This window comes from Ciona robusta, chromosome 1 (assembly GCF_009617815.1).
Source record: "Ciona robusta chromosome 1, ASM961781v2".
Classification (NCBI taxonomy): domain Eukaryota; kingdom Metazoa; phylum Chordata; class Ascidiacea; order Phlebobranchia; family Cionidae; genus Ciona; species Ciona robusta.
In genome coordinates this window covers 832,326-845,913 of record NC_143235.1, presented here as the reverse complement: position 1 = coordinate 845,913, position 13,588 = coordinate 832,326, and the positions used below count along the sequence as shown (strand labels likewise).

At 35.1% G+C, this 13,588-nt stretch overlaps 3 protein-coding genes and 1 long non-coding RNA gene across 5 annotated transcripts; 3 read left to right on the top strand and 1 right to left on the bottom strand.

The window, feature by feature from the left end:
- The first annotated feature begins 162 nt into the window (after positions 1-162).
- Positions 163-528, top strand: LOC149741121 (histone H2B-like). Its single transcript, XM_089887167.1, has one exon. It carries the CDS (start codon positions 163-165, stop codon positions 526-528), a length of 366 nt encoding a protein of 121 aa, XP_089743293.1.
- Positions 529-2,010: 1,482 nt separating this feature from the next.
- LOC149741120 (uncharacterized) lies at positions 2,011-3,829 on the bottom strand. Of its 2 annotated transcripts, none has more exons than XR_016386410.1 (3): positions 3,689-3,829; positions 2,979-3,103; positions 2,011-2,153 (listed from the first exon to the last, which is right to left on the bottom strand). It is a non-coding gene; the product is annotated as an uncharacterized LOC149741120 (long non-coding RNA). The 2 variants fall into 2 exon arrangements; XR_016386411.1 differs by having other exon boundaries at positions 2,979-3,097; positions 3,689-3,827.
- A 2,982-nt stretch (positions 3,830-6,811) lies between these two features.
- Positions 6,812-11,743, top strand: LOC149741119 (calcium and integrin-binding protein 1-like). The gene is made up of 6 exons (XM_089881034.1): positions 6,812-7,000; positions 7,787-7,886; positions 9,144-9,303; positions 9,774-9,889; positions 10,354-10,442; positions 11,043-11,743. Exons 1-6 carry the CDS (start codon positions 6,915-6,917, stop codon positions 11,062-11,064), a joined length of 573 nt encoding a protein of 190 aa, XP_089737160.1. The 5' UTR covers positions 6,812-6,914; the 3' UTR covers positions 11,065-11,743.
- A 213-nt stretch (positions 11,744-11,956) lies between these two features.
- On the top strand, positions 11,957-13,576 carry LOC149741118 (phosphatidylglycerophosphatase and protein-tyrosine phosphatase 1-like). The gene has a single exon (XM_089881046.1). The coding sequence runs from the start codon at positions 12,093-12,095 to the stop codon at positions 12,663-12,665; it is 573 nt and encodes a 190-aa protein (XP_089737172.1). The 5' UTR covers positions 11,957-12,092; the 3' UTR covers positions 12,666-13,576.
- The last annotated feature ends 12 nt before the right edge of the window (positions 13,577-13,588 follow it).

Here is a 13,588-nt window from a genome sequence, read left to right as displayed (position 1 = left end):
ATAGACCGTTGTTAATTGTTTAAAACAGGATCAGAATATTTGGATATTTTGTGCTAAACGTGTTCAATCTTACCCCACCCCACTATTTATGCAGTTTATAAACGAGAACTATATATTTCCAGTAGGCAGTGGTTACAGATTTAATATTCTCAGCAAAGCAAAATGGCTCCCACCAAAGCTTCAAGTAATTCTAAACGTTCAACGTCGTCTGGTTCGTCTGGCAGCGGCGGAAAAGTAAAAAAAGGGCATGAAGATTTTCGCAACTATCTGTACAAGATATTGAAAGAAATTTACCAAGACACTGGCATCACAAGGCAGGCTATGGACTCCATGAACACACTAATGAACTATCTGTTCCATATCATCGCTGAAGAAGCCTCTAGTATTATGAAAGCAGCCAACAGAACAACAATGGCGGCAAACGACATACAAAGCGCTGTGAGGAAGGTTTTACCGGGTGAGCTACAAAAACACGCAGTTTCAGAAGGCACAAAAGCGGTTGCAAAATTTAAAAGTTTTTATGTATAGTGTCAGTGAATAAACACAAAATGACTGTGTCTGTTTGATGTATTAATGTAACTTCTTACTTTTCTTGCTTTATCCTCGCATGCTGGCAGGGCAACGACAGTCGTTATAACACGGGTGTTTTGTTTTATATACCTCGTGCCCGCTTACGAGTTACCACATATGTAGCTTATTTATCCTCGCACGGCGGGGCAAAGACAGTCGTTATAACACGGGTGTTCTGTTTCATACACCTCGTGCCCGCTTATGAGTTACCACGTATGTAGCTTATTTATCCTCGCACGGCGGGGCAACGACAGTCGTTATAACACAAGTGTTCTGTTTCATACACCTCGTGCCCGCTTATGAGTTACCACGTATGTAGCTTATTTATCCTCGCACGGCGGGGCAACGACAGTCGTTATAACACGGGCGTTTTGTTTCATACACCTCGTGCCCGCTTACGAGTTACCACGTATGTATAACGTTAGATTTATCGAAATTCACTTAAACCCCTTTCTGTTAACGATAGTCATCGTCCTGAAAGAATAAATGTAACTTGTTTGACATATATACGAAAATGAGGGCATTATAGACTTTATGCGCAGTAACAAACGTCGTTTATTTGGCATTCAGAAATACGTATGTACTTAAAGTTTCGCAATATAGTACTGTGGGGTAAGATGGGACACATTTAGCACATAATATCCAAATATCCAGATTGTGTTTTAAACAATTAACAGTGTTCTCTTAGAGTCGATACCACTATATAAATTTATACTTTGTTTACAACCAAATAAGATGATGCATGTACCATCTTACCCCAACCTACTAGCTACAGATTTAAAATAAAATACTTTGCAGAAATTCTATCTAGCGTAAACTTATCACAGGGCAGACATCAGACACAGGTATTATAATCAAACAAAACACTCTGATTTTTGTAAAAAAATATGCAGCCATCATGGTAAAAATCTATATTATATACAATAAGTATAAATTAATACAAAAAAATGCTGTTATATTGTGGGGTGGGGAAAGATGGGACACCTTTTCCTTCTATTTTCTCCTCCCAATTAGTAATAAACAAAGAACAATTATTCTTGACGACTCTCATAGACCGTTGTTAATTGTTTAAAACACGATGAGGATGTTTCAATATTATGTGCTAAAAGTGTCCCGTTTTCCCCACAGTACTATATGTACAAATTGTATAAATAAAAAAAAAAATCGTATTCGAAACTGGGGGGTTGTTTTCAATAGCAGCACTAAACCAAAAATACAGACCAGTATTTAAGTTAATGTTTTATGTCTTCTTTTCGCAATAACACATCTTCGGTAAAACCACTTCATAGATTCGTTGATCTCCAGTGTTCTTCACGGTGTCTTTTGTCTCCAGCGATCGACTAGTAAGGTTCCGTGGGCAATGGTATCCAATTTTATTCCGAAGTTTGATTTTTTTGAACATGTTTTGTCCACTTGACTTCTTAGTGTAAATTCCCTTGCATTTCAAGCATAGAACGGTCGTGAAACTGCTCTGTTCGTTAACATTGTTGCATTTGAGCGTGAGTGGTATTTGTCTCGGCAAAACGCCCAAGACGCAGCTTGGTATTGCAGGCTCAACTGCACAGTTATGAATTTTCAGAAAACTGTGAAAAAATGGAACAAATTGAATGTAAATCAGGTTGAGATTTCACGTAGTTGATAGGGCGCAACACCAAATGGAACGTGAAAACAGAATGAAATGGTGTCCCATCTTCCCCCAACCTACTATGTTTTCCACACGTTTTACCCATAGCGTGTTTGAACAACTATTGTTTTACTGTTAATTCCCTTCTCTTAGTTCTTTTAATAACATGATCTTTCAATATCGTTTACGAAGAGTTAAATAAAAGTTATCGAAGGGTTTTCAAAGGGCTAAGTAAAAGTAATATTAGTATTACAGTCTTCTTTCGGAAGCTGTGCATTTATAATTAGGTCGTAACGGAAAGTACTGAAAGTTTCCACACTCGATAACTTGTAGTTCCCTATATGCTTAAGAGTATTGGTTCTTGTATTTATTCAAGGCAGAACCAACTTAAAACTTTAAAAATCGACCTATTTAATTTAACTACGTTTCTAGTCATATTGAAAAATCTAAAAAAATTAACGAAAAGTTACGTTAAATTAAGTAATACACTGCTTATTTTAACCAAGCGCATTTATAGCATGTTTGGTGGTAGCACATACTCAAAAAACAATCACTCACAAAGTAACATACTTGGTAACTCGTTAGTGGCCGAGGTGTATGAAACAGAACACCCGTTTTATAACAGCTACCGTTTTCTGGCCATGTGAGGATAAATAAGTTACATACGTGGTAACTTGTAAGCAAGCACGAGGTGTATGAAACAGAATACTCGTGTTATAAAGACTGTCATTTCCCGTCATGCAAGGATAAAGCAAGCTACATTCACGCATTCATAAATACTTACTCTCTTGTGTCGGTCGACAACATTTTCGTTTGTGTTTTCCACATTTTCTTGAGTCGGCGTGGACGATGGCAGAAATTCTTCGCTAGACTTGCACCAACATATAGGAATATCACAAGTAACTGTGCCTGAAATATAAAATAAAACTGGTTTCTATCTTACACCACATCTTAGACGCAATGGGGAAATCGCCCATTGTTGAAATCTACTCAAGCGTAAAGTTTAGAAACCACGGGAAAGTACCGAGCGGGGATGGTTTGGTTGGTCAACGATTACGAATGGAAATGTACAAGTTTTGTAGAACTTCACCCATATAGAATAAAATAGAAGTGCCTTGCTGCAGTATCTCGCCCTCGTAGACTAATCCATAGATCTATATACGCTATTTTAACACATAACGTATTATAAAAAGTTTATTTAGAGAGTATACATATAATACTGTGGGGCAAGATGGGATACTGTTAGCACATAGATCCCATATTTCCTAATCATCTAACAACGCTCGATAAAAGTCACGGTTATATGATTCTGTAAATATTCTTTGTTTACTACTAAATGGGAAGATAAAATATGATGAATACATGTTCCATCTTGCCCCACCTTACTATACAAAATACTTTAACAAAAATTTAAAAAAAAACTATACTGTTATACAATATATAACGCTGGTCTCGTCTTTAAAAAACCCCATACTAAACCACACATTCGCTTACTTGAAAGATTTTCATTCTTTTTCACTATAAAGTTCGACGCCCAGTAGTGTATTGAGAACTTGTTAAAATCTAGATACGCCATTCTCTAAATAACGTCCATTATATAAGATTCTGCCCGAAACGTGAGGAACTGAATTTGTATATCATTACTTTCTGGGGCTCAGCTTTTTAATTTGTTTCTTTGTAAAAAATGAAAATCGGAATTTTAAACCGAGAGGTATTTCCCCTCCAAGTTTTTTTATTCGGTATCTTTACTTCTTTTTGCTTAAGTGGATCGTGGGGACTTACATTCAAAAAATATTAATAGACCACGGGAATTATCGTATAGGCGGACTCAATGAAACTGCTTGTTTTTTTCATTTTTTATGAATGTTACACCCACGGAGGATACGCCAAGAATCGGGAACTAAATTATATTTACTTTTGTCGCATCAGCGGAACTTTTTAACAAGTTGGGAACTTCACTGGTAAAACCACCGTCTTATGTGTTCTAAGTAATAACTTCCGATAAGTATGTCACTTCTGTGTAAATATATTGTAGGGTTTTCCTTGTACAAATGACCGCCAACGTATTTAATCCATAAGTAACTGATTTATTTCCAAAAATACGGAATTTGTGTAGTTATGCAATTAACGTCATCACGCAAAACAAATGGGGTTTTACAATGTAATAAAGTAAAGGAAAGCGCAAATGCTAATTGGTAAATCCACCGTAACTTAGCATAAATAAAACTCTCTAAATGAAACAAAAATGCTTCAAAAATTTACAAAGTAAAAAGACGAAAAAATGCGAAAATGGTAATTGGTAAGCACATTGGTAGTTTAAAATAAATAGGACCGGCTAAAAAAAATAAAACGAATATATTTCGTAATTGAACAAAAAAATAACCTAAAAAAAACTAAAAAAATAAAACGAAAATGTTTCGTAATTGAACAAAATTATATGATACGTAACCATTGCATATATATTTTAGTCACATGCTTATATAGGTACTGTCAAAATAGCTGGCAACATTAGTTCCAGCAGAATAAGAGTTAAATTCATTAGAATACTTTTATCAACGCATGCTGAGTTTTTGACGTCATTTTTCGGGGGCGTTTTCGCTTTCTTCCCGACCTTACTTTGTAGGATAAGTTTACGAAACCGCTTCGTCACGTCTCGGTGTCATGCTTCGTAGCACTGCGAGTTCGAAACCAATACAAGTAGGGTGGGGGAAGATGGGACACATTTTCATTTTATTTTCTTATCCCATGTGGTGGCAAGCAAAGAAAATTCAAAGAATCATAAAACCGCATCTTCACGCGACTGCCATAGACCGTTGTTAATTGTTTAAAATCAAGATATTTGGATATTATGTGGTAAAAGTGTCCCATTTTACCCCACAGTACTATATACGTAGCTCTGTGAATACAATATGTGAATATAATGTGCCAATACATTTGGATAGTCAACTATGTAAACATACAATTCATTCAATTGTATGAATATAAATACGTGAATATAATGTACATTTGAATGGGAAACTAAGCCTTTTGCATCAAATATTATTTTAGCTTAATCGATAACTTGTGTGCCCGATTCGTAGATATAGGTTTGAGTCGATTTTATCTGCTATAGGTTCATTTTAAAGAAGCATTTATCTGAATATATGGAATATAAAAAACAAAAACTGTTGTTGCCTGAATATATGGAATATAAAAGCGTTAACAAAAACTGCTGTTGCCTTTTCGATTGTTTTATATATGCTAAATCGAAATATAGGTTGTTTTTGAAGAAGTGTGTGTATGTGAATCTATAATATAATCGCACGTATAATACGTCGAAATAATAATTGTTGTCTATATTTTTTATATAGTAGGGTAGGAGAAGATGGGACATCTTTTCATTCTATTTTCTCGTCCCATTTGGCAGTAAACAAAGATCATTCAAAGAATTATAAAATCGTATCCTCACGACTCCCATAGACCGGTGTTAATTGTTTAAAACACGATCAGGATAATTGGATATTATGTGCTAAAGGTGTCCCATTTTCCCCCACCCTACTATATATGTTTTTTTGAACTTTTTGCTTCGACTAATATTTTCACAAATAGTAAACCTTTATGCACGACAGAATTTTAATACAAGTAGAATATAGATTTAGGATAAAAACGAAAATAAATCAGCTTGTAAACCTTTTTATGGTGAATCGGGTCGACTTTTATTTTAGGATTTATTTTCCTCGACATTCGTATTCTTTTATATAAAAAGCGCAGAAATCGAGGTCAGATCAGCATTCAGTAAACTGGGTATTCCTGCTTGCATTAAATTTGTGAGGTTCGGCTAAGCTAGAAGACGTATGGAACTTGTTCGTATTAACGCGACAGAAGGCAAGTGGTCAACTTTGAAGAGTTACGACACAAAACGCAATCGAAAAAAGTTCGTTTCGCAGCGATTTGTTTCGATGTTGTTTTTAATCGAAAAAGACCTGTTTTACTGTTTCAGCGGAAAATGTAGTTCAAAACGTAAGTTTCTTAGTTTCGCCACTTTCGTCGTTTGAGTAAGTTTCGTGGCAGCCTGTAAAATATTTCCAAAGTTTTCACGGGCGTTTCATGACTTGTAAATGTGCGCTTTATGTGTCACGTTGTATAAACCACATCGCCCCGGTTTGGCTTAATTCAACATAAACGCATTAGGTCAACGAAATGACGTTTTGTTTGAACAAACATTGCGGGACAACGAGGGCTGTGGTATAATGTTTGAAAAACCCTTAATTAAACGAGTCCTTGAGTTCCAGTGTACGGACAGACCCTTCAGTAACGTTGGTACGTCACGAGTTATAGTAACTGTGACGTAACGAATCCTTTGTCACTGTGTATGTCCATGTATTTTCGAAGAACTGTGTGCTCTAATGTAGCGAACCCGGATCTTGTGTTATGTTCTGTTGATCCATAGGCGTTCTATACGCACTGTGGCGTTAAATCCCGAGCCTAGAAACGAATATGGTTGTCAGCGTTTAGAATTTCACTTCTATCTATTGTCCGCTGACACATAAGCCTATTATTTTGAGTTGTGCCAGACAAGGGAGTATCTGTTATAGCTCTGTTATTGCAGTGTGTTCCGTGGACTTCGTACCGCACTGTAGAATGCTATAGAATAAACGATTAACAATCACGTGTATGTTTTTATAGTTCTACTGTTTTATCAGATCTAAATTGAGTTTAATGTTTGAATAAACGTTAAGATATGGGAAGTACGAACAGCAGATTAAGCAAGGAACAGCTCAGTGAATATACAGACTTGACCTATTTTACTGTAGGCGAAATAAACGAGTAAGTATATATTTATTGCTATACATTTTAAAGCTGTTAGTAACATAATTGTGACAGTTGTTTGGTCAATTGGTTTGAATATTTTATGTCGCTTGGGTCCAGTTAAACTACACAGCTGTATTTTAACAGTTTTCTAACATAAATTGTAGAATATAGTATAGTGGGGTAAGATGGAATACCGTTAGCACCTAAATCCCATATTTTCTGATTGTATTTTTAACAATTAACAACGCTCTTTAGGGGTTGTGAAAAACAGTTATATATTCTGTTAGTTTTCTTTGAATAATAATAAATGAGACAATAAAAAATAAAGAAAACAAATCTAATTTTTACTGTACCCTATGTCCGCTAATATAAGTCTGAAAACAATTTTAAAAGGAATACATTTTTTTACGGAAACGAATTATATATAGTGGGGTGGGGGAAGATGGGACACCTTTAGCAAATAATATCCAAGTATCCTGATCGTGTTTTAAACAATTAACAACGGTCTATGGGAGTCGTGCGGATATAGTTTTATAAATATTATAAATAAATGTTCTTTGTTTACTAATAAATGGGACGAGAAAATACAGTTAAAAGGTGTCCCATCTTCCCCCACCCCACTATATAAGACAATTTTTCGTAAAATTTTCTTAGCAGTTGGATTGTACTATATTATAGGCCTTACGCCTACACTGTGATATTCACACCTAATGATTAACTAGTGTTTGCAAAACATGGTCCGGCAAATAACACGAGTTTGTTAAACCAAATTATTTTCCTAATACGTCAATATTTTTTCAGACTGTTCAAAAAATTTGAGTCACTGGACAAACAAAGACTTCGGGAAAATATACAGAACCGAATCCCAGGCGCAAAATTGCGGGAGTTGCCCGAATTTAAGGTATGCCCTTATTTGTATAGAATAGTGGGGGAAGATAGGACACCTTTTTATACCATTTTCTTGTCCCATTTGGTAGTAAACAAAGAACATTCAAAGAATTTTAAAACCGTATCTTCATGACTTTCATAGACTGTTGTTATTTGTTTAAAACACGATCAGGATATTTGGGTATTATGTGCTAAAGGTGTCCCAATTTTCCCACCCTACTACACGATAAAACTGCAAACTCTGAACGTTGACAAAATATATGACGTTTTTATAAACGTAAAATTTACACGTTAAACCAAAGGGAAAACGTTTTAATACGGACACTGTTTATTGTAATAGTGACACTTCTCTAGTTTATGTGTTACTAATAAGTAATAATATTATTTTATGGTCAGCGTACCCGGAATTGTAGTTAAAGTTAATAATTAAATCTTCCGCTTGTCGGCGAGCAAACACAATGTGATTGTATAGTGAGGTTAACACTCTGTAACTCCCACTTACAAGTTTAACAAGACAGTTTAATATTAAACCGAAATTTACATCGTTTTATAGCGTACTTTTCGAATTAAGTTCTAAAGTTTTCGCCTGTGTGCTTAAATATAACTTATTTATCTTCGCATGGCGGGAAACGACAGTTGTTATAACACTGGTGATCTGTTTTATACACCCCGTGCCTGCTTACGAGTTGCCATGTATGTAACTTGTTTACCCTCACATGGCTGGAAAATGACAGTCGTTATAACACGGGTGTTCGATGTCATATACCTCGTGCTTACGAGTTACCACATATGTAATTTTGTGAATGAATGTTTTTTTGTATGGCTGACAATTTTGACAACCGATTAGTGACCACTGAGTTGGAGCAATTGCCATTAAGTGTGTTTTCCAGATACCATACTATATGTTTACTGCAACAGCCAAATTAAACCGTGTGTTAACAACTGTTGTTTTACTGTCGATTCTCTTTGTTCTTAAAAACATGATCTTCGTTATGTTATTTGAAAAGATAGACCAAAAAATATTGATATAGTAAGGTGGAGGAAAATGGGACAGCTTTAGCACTTAATATTCAAATATCCTGATCGTGTTTTAAACAATTACCAACGGTCTATGGGAGTCGTGAGGATACAGTTTTATAATTCTTTGAATGTTCTTTGTTTACTACCAAATAGGTCGAGAAAATAGAGTGAAAAGGTGTCCCATCTTCCCCCATCCTACTATATATAAAAATTAAAATATAAAAAAATAATCATTTAAATTGTTTCGCAGCATAACCCGTTCCTGCATCGGCTTTGTGCTGTGTTTTCAACCTCCGATGACGACGACGCTGAAGACTCGCTTAACTTTGATGATTTCTTAGACATGATGAATGCATTGTCAGACCAGGCCCCTTTCTCATTGAAAGCAAAATACGCTTTTCAGATTTTCGGTATGCCTAATATAATATAGTATATGTATAAGCACGCGGTATAGTTTTAAACGAGGAAATTGATATAGCAGGGTGGGGTAAAATGGGAGCCAGTTTTATTTTATTTTCTCGTCTTATTTGTTGGTAAACGAAGAATATTTACAGAATTACCGTATAGTCCCGCAACTCTAGAAGAGCGTTGTGTGTTAATTAAGTCCACCATATAGTGGGGTGGGAAAAGATGGGACACCTTTAGCACAAAATATATAAATATCCTGGTCGTGTTTTAAACAATTAACAACGGTCTATGAAAGTCGCGAGGGCAAGGTTTTATAATGCTTTGAATGTTCTTTGCTTACTACCAAAATGTACGAGAAAATAGAATGAAAAGATGTCCCATCTTCCCCCATCCTACTGTATATTATAACCCAAATTACAAATAAGCAATCTCTAGTGTGTACAGAAATTGCAACGTTTTTTATTTATTTTAGATTGCAACCAGAATGGGTACGTAGACAAGGAAGACGTTCTTGAAATTATTAAACATATAACAAAGAAGAGAGACGGAATGGGAGATGACGGTTTGAATGAAAGTCTTGTACAAGCGGTAATGATTATTTGGGTGGAAAGAATGATTTTTTGTTTTAAAAAAAAACTAATTATTTGTCGGTTATCGTTTTGAAACGTTTGTGCTGGAATAAGATACCTTAGTATTGTTATTTACGTTTTGGTGAATCTTATAAAACGTGCAACCGTTTTTTTAGTTAAAAATATTCTATAGAAGCAATTTTGGTTTTGAAACAGTTATTTAGATTTCTTTTTAGCTCTCGATCCTCACTGGCTAATGATTCACAAATATTTGTGTCAAAAACCACATTATTTAGAGCGGTTTTTATTTTATTAACGTTTTCGGGCAACTAGCTCTTTTTTAGTAAAAATAATCGTTTTAAAGCAATTTTCGTTTTAAACCAAAAGTTTAGTAAAATTTTGCATGTAAGTCCTTTAACTTCTAAATACCTGTTTCACAAACTCACGACTAGTTTAATATTCTCCCAAATGTTGGTTGTGTAGGTGATGTTGGAAGCTGACTTGGACCAAGACGACATGTTAGGTCCAGCTGAATTCGAACACGTGTTGTCCAAGTCACCAGACTTCATGAGGTAGGTGTACTAAGCTACTAATTGTTAGTGTAATGGGTAAACCCTGAGGAAATGTCCCAAATTTTAAAATGTTTGAGTTTTAATTTTAGTTCAGACATTCACTACTTGATATAGAGTAGCCTACATACTGTGGGGTAAGATGGGAAACCGTTAACATCTAACTTACATATTTTCTGATCGTGTTTAAACAATTAACAACGATCTTTTAGAGTCGTGACTCGTGAGAATATGGTTATATAATCTTGTAAATATTCTTTGTACCAAACGGGGATCTTGTAAAAGTGAAAACATGTCCCATTTTCCCAACATGTCTTATTTTCCAACTATACTGTACTTTGAACACTGCTGTATATGTGATTGCATAAGATGCCCAGACAACGCAAGGAATTGTCTTAAGACTTATAGCTCTCAAACGCTTGGTGAAGTGTGTATTACAAAAGCTGTGCAAACATCCAAATACTTCACTTTGGGATAGATCTCATGTTTTTACAACGACATGAAGTGTATGAAACAAAACTTCCGTGTTATAACCACCGACGTTTTTCGGCCACGTGAGAATAAATTAGTTGCATTCATTTAATCATTCATTCAAATTTGCAGCTCGTTCAGAATTCGGCTGTAAGAAGCGGAAAGATCGCGGACGTCGACCTACACATATGACACTTCAGCGAAAGCTTTACTTCATTACATTACAATCATTACCAACGAGATATAGTAAGATAGGGGAAAGATGGGACACCTTTAGCACATAATATTCAAACATCCTGATCGTGTTTTAAACAATTAACAACGGTCTATACGGGAGTCGTTGGGATACGGTTTTATAATAATTTGAATGTTCTTTGTTTACTGCCAAATATGACGAGAAATAGAACAAATAGGTGTCCCATCTTTCCCCACCTTACTATAACATAACATTGCAAAAAAATGTATTTTTACGATTGTGCTAACTGCAGTATATTATAACATATATGATAGGTCTTCAAGTAACCCTACATCAAACTTACGTCGTAAAATTTGTTAAATTTGTTGATTTATAGACTCTTGTCGATATTACATGTTATATATACCAAAGAGATTAAAACCTTTAATCTCTTTGATATATACAATTGTTTTAAAAGCACTTTTTAAAATTTTGGGTGTAGCATATTCTGTAAACGTTTTTTAGTCTACATATTTTCGTATTTCCTAAATGCTTTACACCTACTTACCTTCGCATCTTTAATTTCAATTCATTAACCTAATTGCACTTGTAAACCCTCGCAATATTCTGTAAATACAAATATATTGTCATCCTTCCATTTTGTTACGTGAAAGTTTTATAAAACACCCCAATAATTGTAAAAAAGCGAAAAAATCTAATGCACGTGCAGACTACACACATAAAGGCAATTTTTACCAAGTTATATTACACGAATTTTGGTAAAGATCAGGCCCAATTTGTAGTTTCTTATCTTAGGGTATTTTATTTACCACCAGCCGCGCGCTTTTATTGAAGCGTGACGATCGATGACGTCATAATCCCTATGTAAACAAACCTTTGAACAGTGTGTTACGTTAATAGTCGTGGTGTTTAGGTAGGTACGTGTTCTAGGATTTTATGTAATTTGTACAAGTCCGCATGCTGTCTGGCGAAAGTCCATTTACAAAATGTGGCAGTACTTGCCGAAGTTATCGTTTTATCCTACATTAGTGTACAACGTTTTGTTGGAAAAAGTGACTTCTCGAGCGTGGTATACACGAATTGATGGCACTGTATTGGTTGGCGCTTTGCCGTTTCGTTCCATGACAAAAACTCTCGTAGAAAATGAAGGTGTAAAAGGAGTTGTTACAATGAATGAAGATTATGAACTCAAAAGATTTGTAAACACGCCAGAAGAATGGAAAGAGAGTGGTGTCACACAACTTAAGCTAACTACAGTAGATCTAATAGCTGCGCCTTCACAAGTGGACCTTAAAAAAGGTGTTGATTTCATTCTAGAGCATCGTGCACGTTCTGAAAGCGTATACGTCCACTGTAAAGCGGGCAGAACACGCAGCGCAACTGTTGCAGTGTGTTATTTAATGACAGCGTATAACTGGACACCGACTGAAGCTATTAACAAATTAAAATCGCAACGACCGCACGTTTGGCTAAGAAAACCTCAGCTCGATTCTATAGACTGTTTTTATAAAGAAAATTTTGATAAAATTAAGAACATGGGTGTTGGGTCACAAGTTTAATAGTCACTTATAATTATGTTTGTTTGTTTTTTATGCTGCAGTATAGGCTTATACGTTATTACTTTACATACTAGTGATATATTTTAAACCTATTTTCCTGCTAATTTGATTAAATTTTAATGCAAAATTCAGTTTACAAACTTTTCAGTTGTTTTAAAAAATCCTATCAAATATTAATATATTAAAAACCAAAGAACTTTCCACTAACCTAATATGTAATGTACCAGGAGATTCTTCACCAGTGCAAGTTTTTCATAGGACCATTGTAATGTTATGGTCATCTATATACTTTTAAGTATTCTTTATATGTTATATTGTTTAGTCCCAATAAGTGAAGCCGTATCTGCATTTCATTAATGCAGACAGAACGTGACAATGTTTGTAAGCTTATGTGCAACCTTTTATAACATGAGTGGAAAAATTTCAACACAAGAAATACGAGGGGCACATATGTACTCTTTAACTTTGCCTTCCATGTCAACAAATCTGTTAACCCAATAAGCTCAAGCTCGTCCACCCGTGAAGAAATAGCGATGTGTTTTTTATGTTGATCAAATAGCGTGGTCTACAGTGGCGCAACCAGAAAAAAATATAAGGGAGGGGGGGGGTTAATCGACAAATTTTTCAAAAATATATATAATATTATATATAATTATATATATATTTTTTTTAATTAATTTTTTCTTTGGTTTATTATAGGGGGGGTCGCGGCACCCTAAACCCCCCTGGGTGCGCCACTGGTGCTGTATAACATGTTTAAATGTGCGTTTTGTGCTGGTGGATGTTTAAAGTAAAAACTGCAATGTATGCACTTCTACCATGAAGTGGTTTTAAACGCTTCTGACCTAAAACTAAACACTTTGCTAAGAGTTGAAAGTATTAAATAACTTCTGCATTTTCTTCTTAAGTAGTTAGGGCAATTA

Excerpts from the sequence above, each read along its gene's own strand:
- LOC149741121 (XM_089887167.1), top strand. The coding sequence starts at position 163 with ATGGCTCCCACCAAAGCTTCAAGTAATTCTAAACGTTCAACGTCGTCT.
- LOC149741119 (XM_089881034.1), top strand. The coding sequence starts at position 6,915 with ATGGGAAGTACGAACAGCAGATTAAGCAAGGAACAGCTCAGTGAATAT. Across the intron at positions 7,001-7,786 it reads ACTGTAGGCGAAATAAACGA|ACTGTTCAAAAAATTTGAGT; the intron begins GTAAGTATATAT and ends ATATTTTTTCAG. Across the intron at positions 9,890-10,353 it reads ATGAAAGTCTTGTACAAGCG|GTGATGTTGGAAGCTGACTT; the intron begins GTAATGATTATT and ends TTGGTTGTGTAG.
- LOC149741118 (XM_089881046.1), top strand. The coding sequence starts at position 12,093 with ATGTGGCAGTACTTGCCGAAGTTATCGTTTTATCCTACATTAGTGTAC.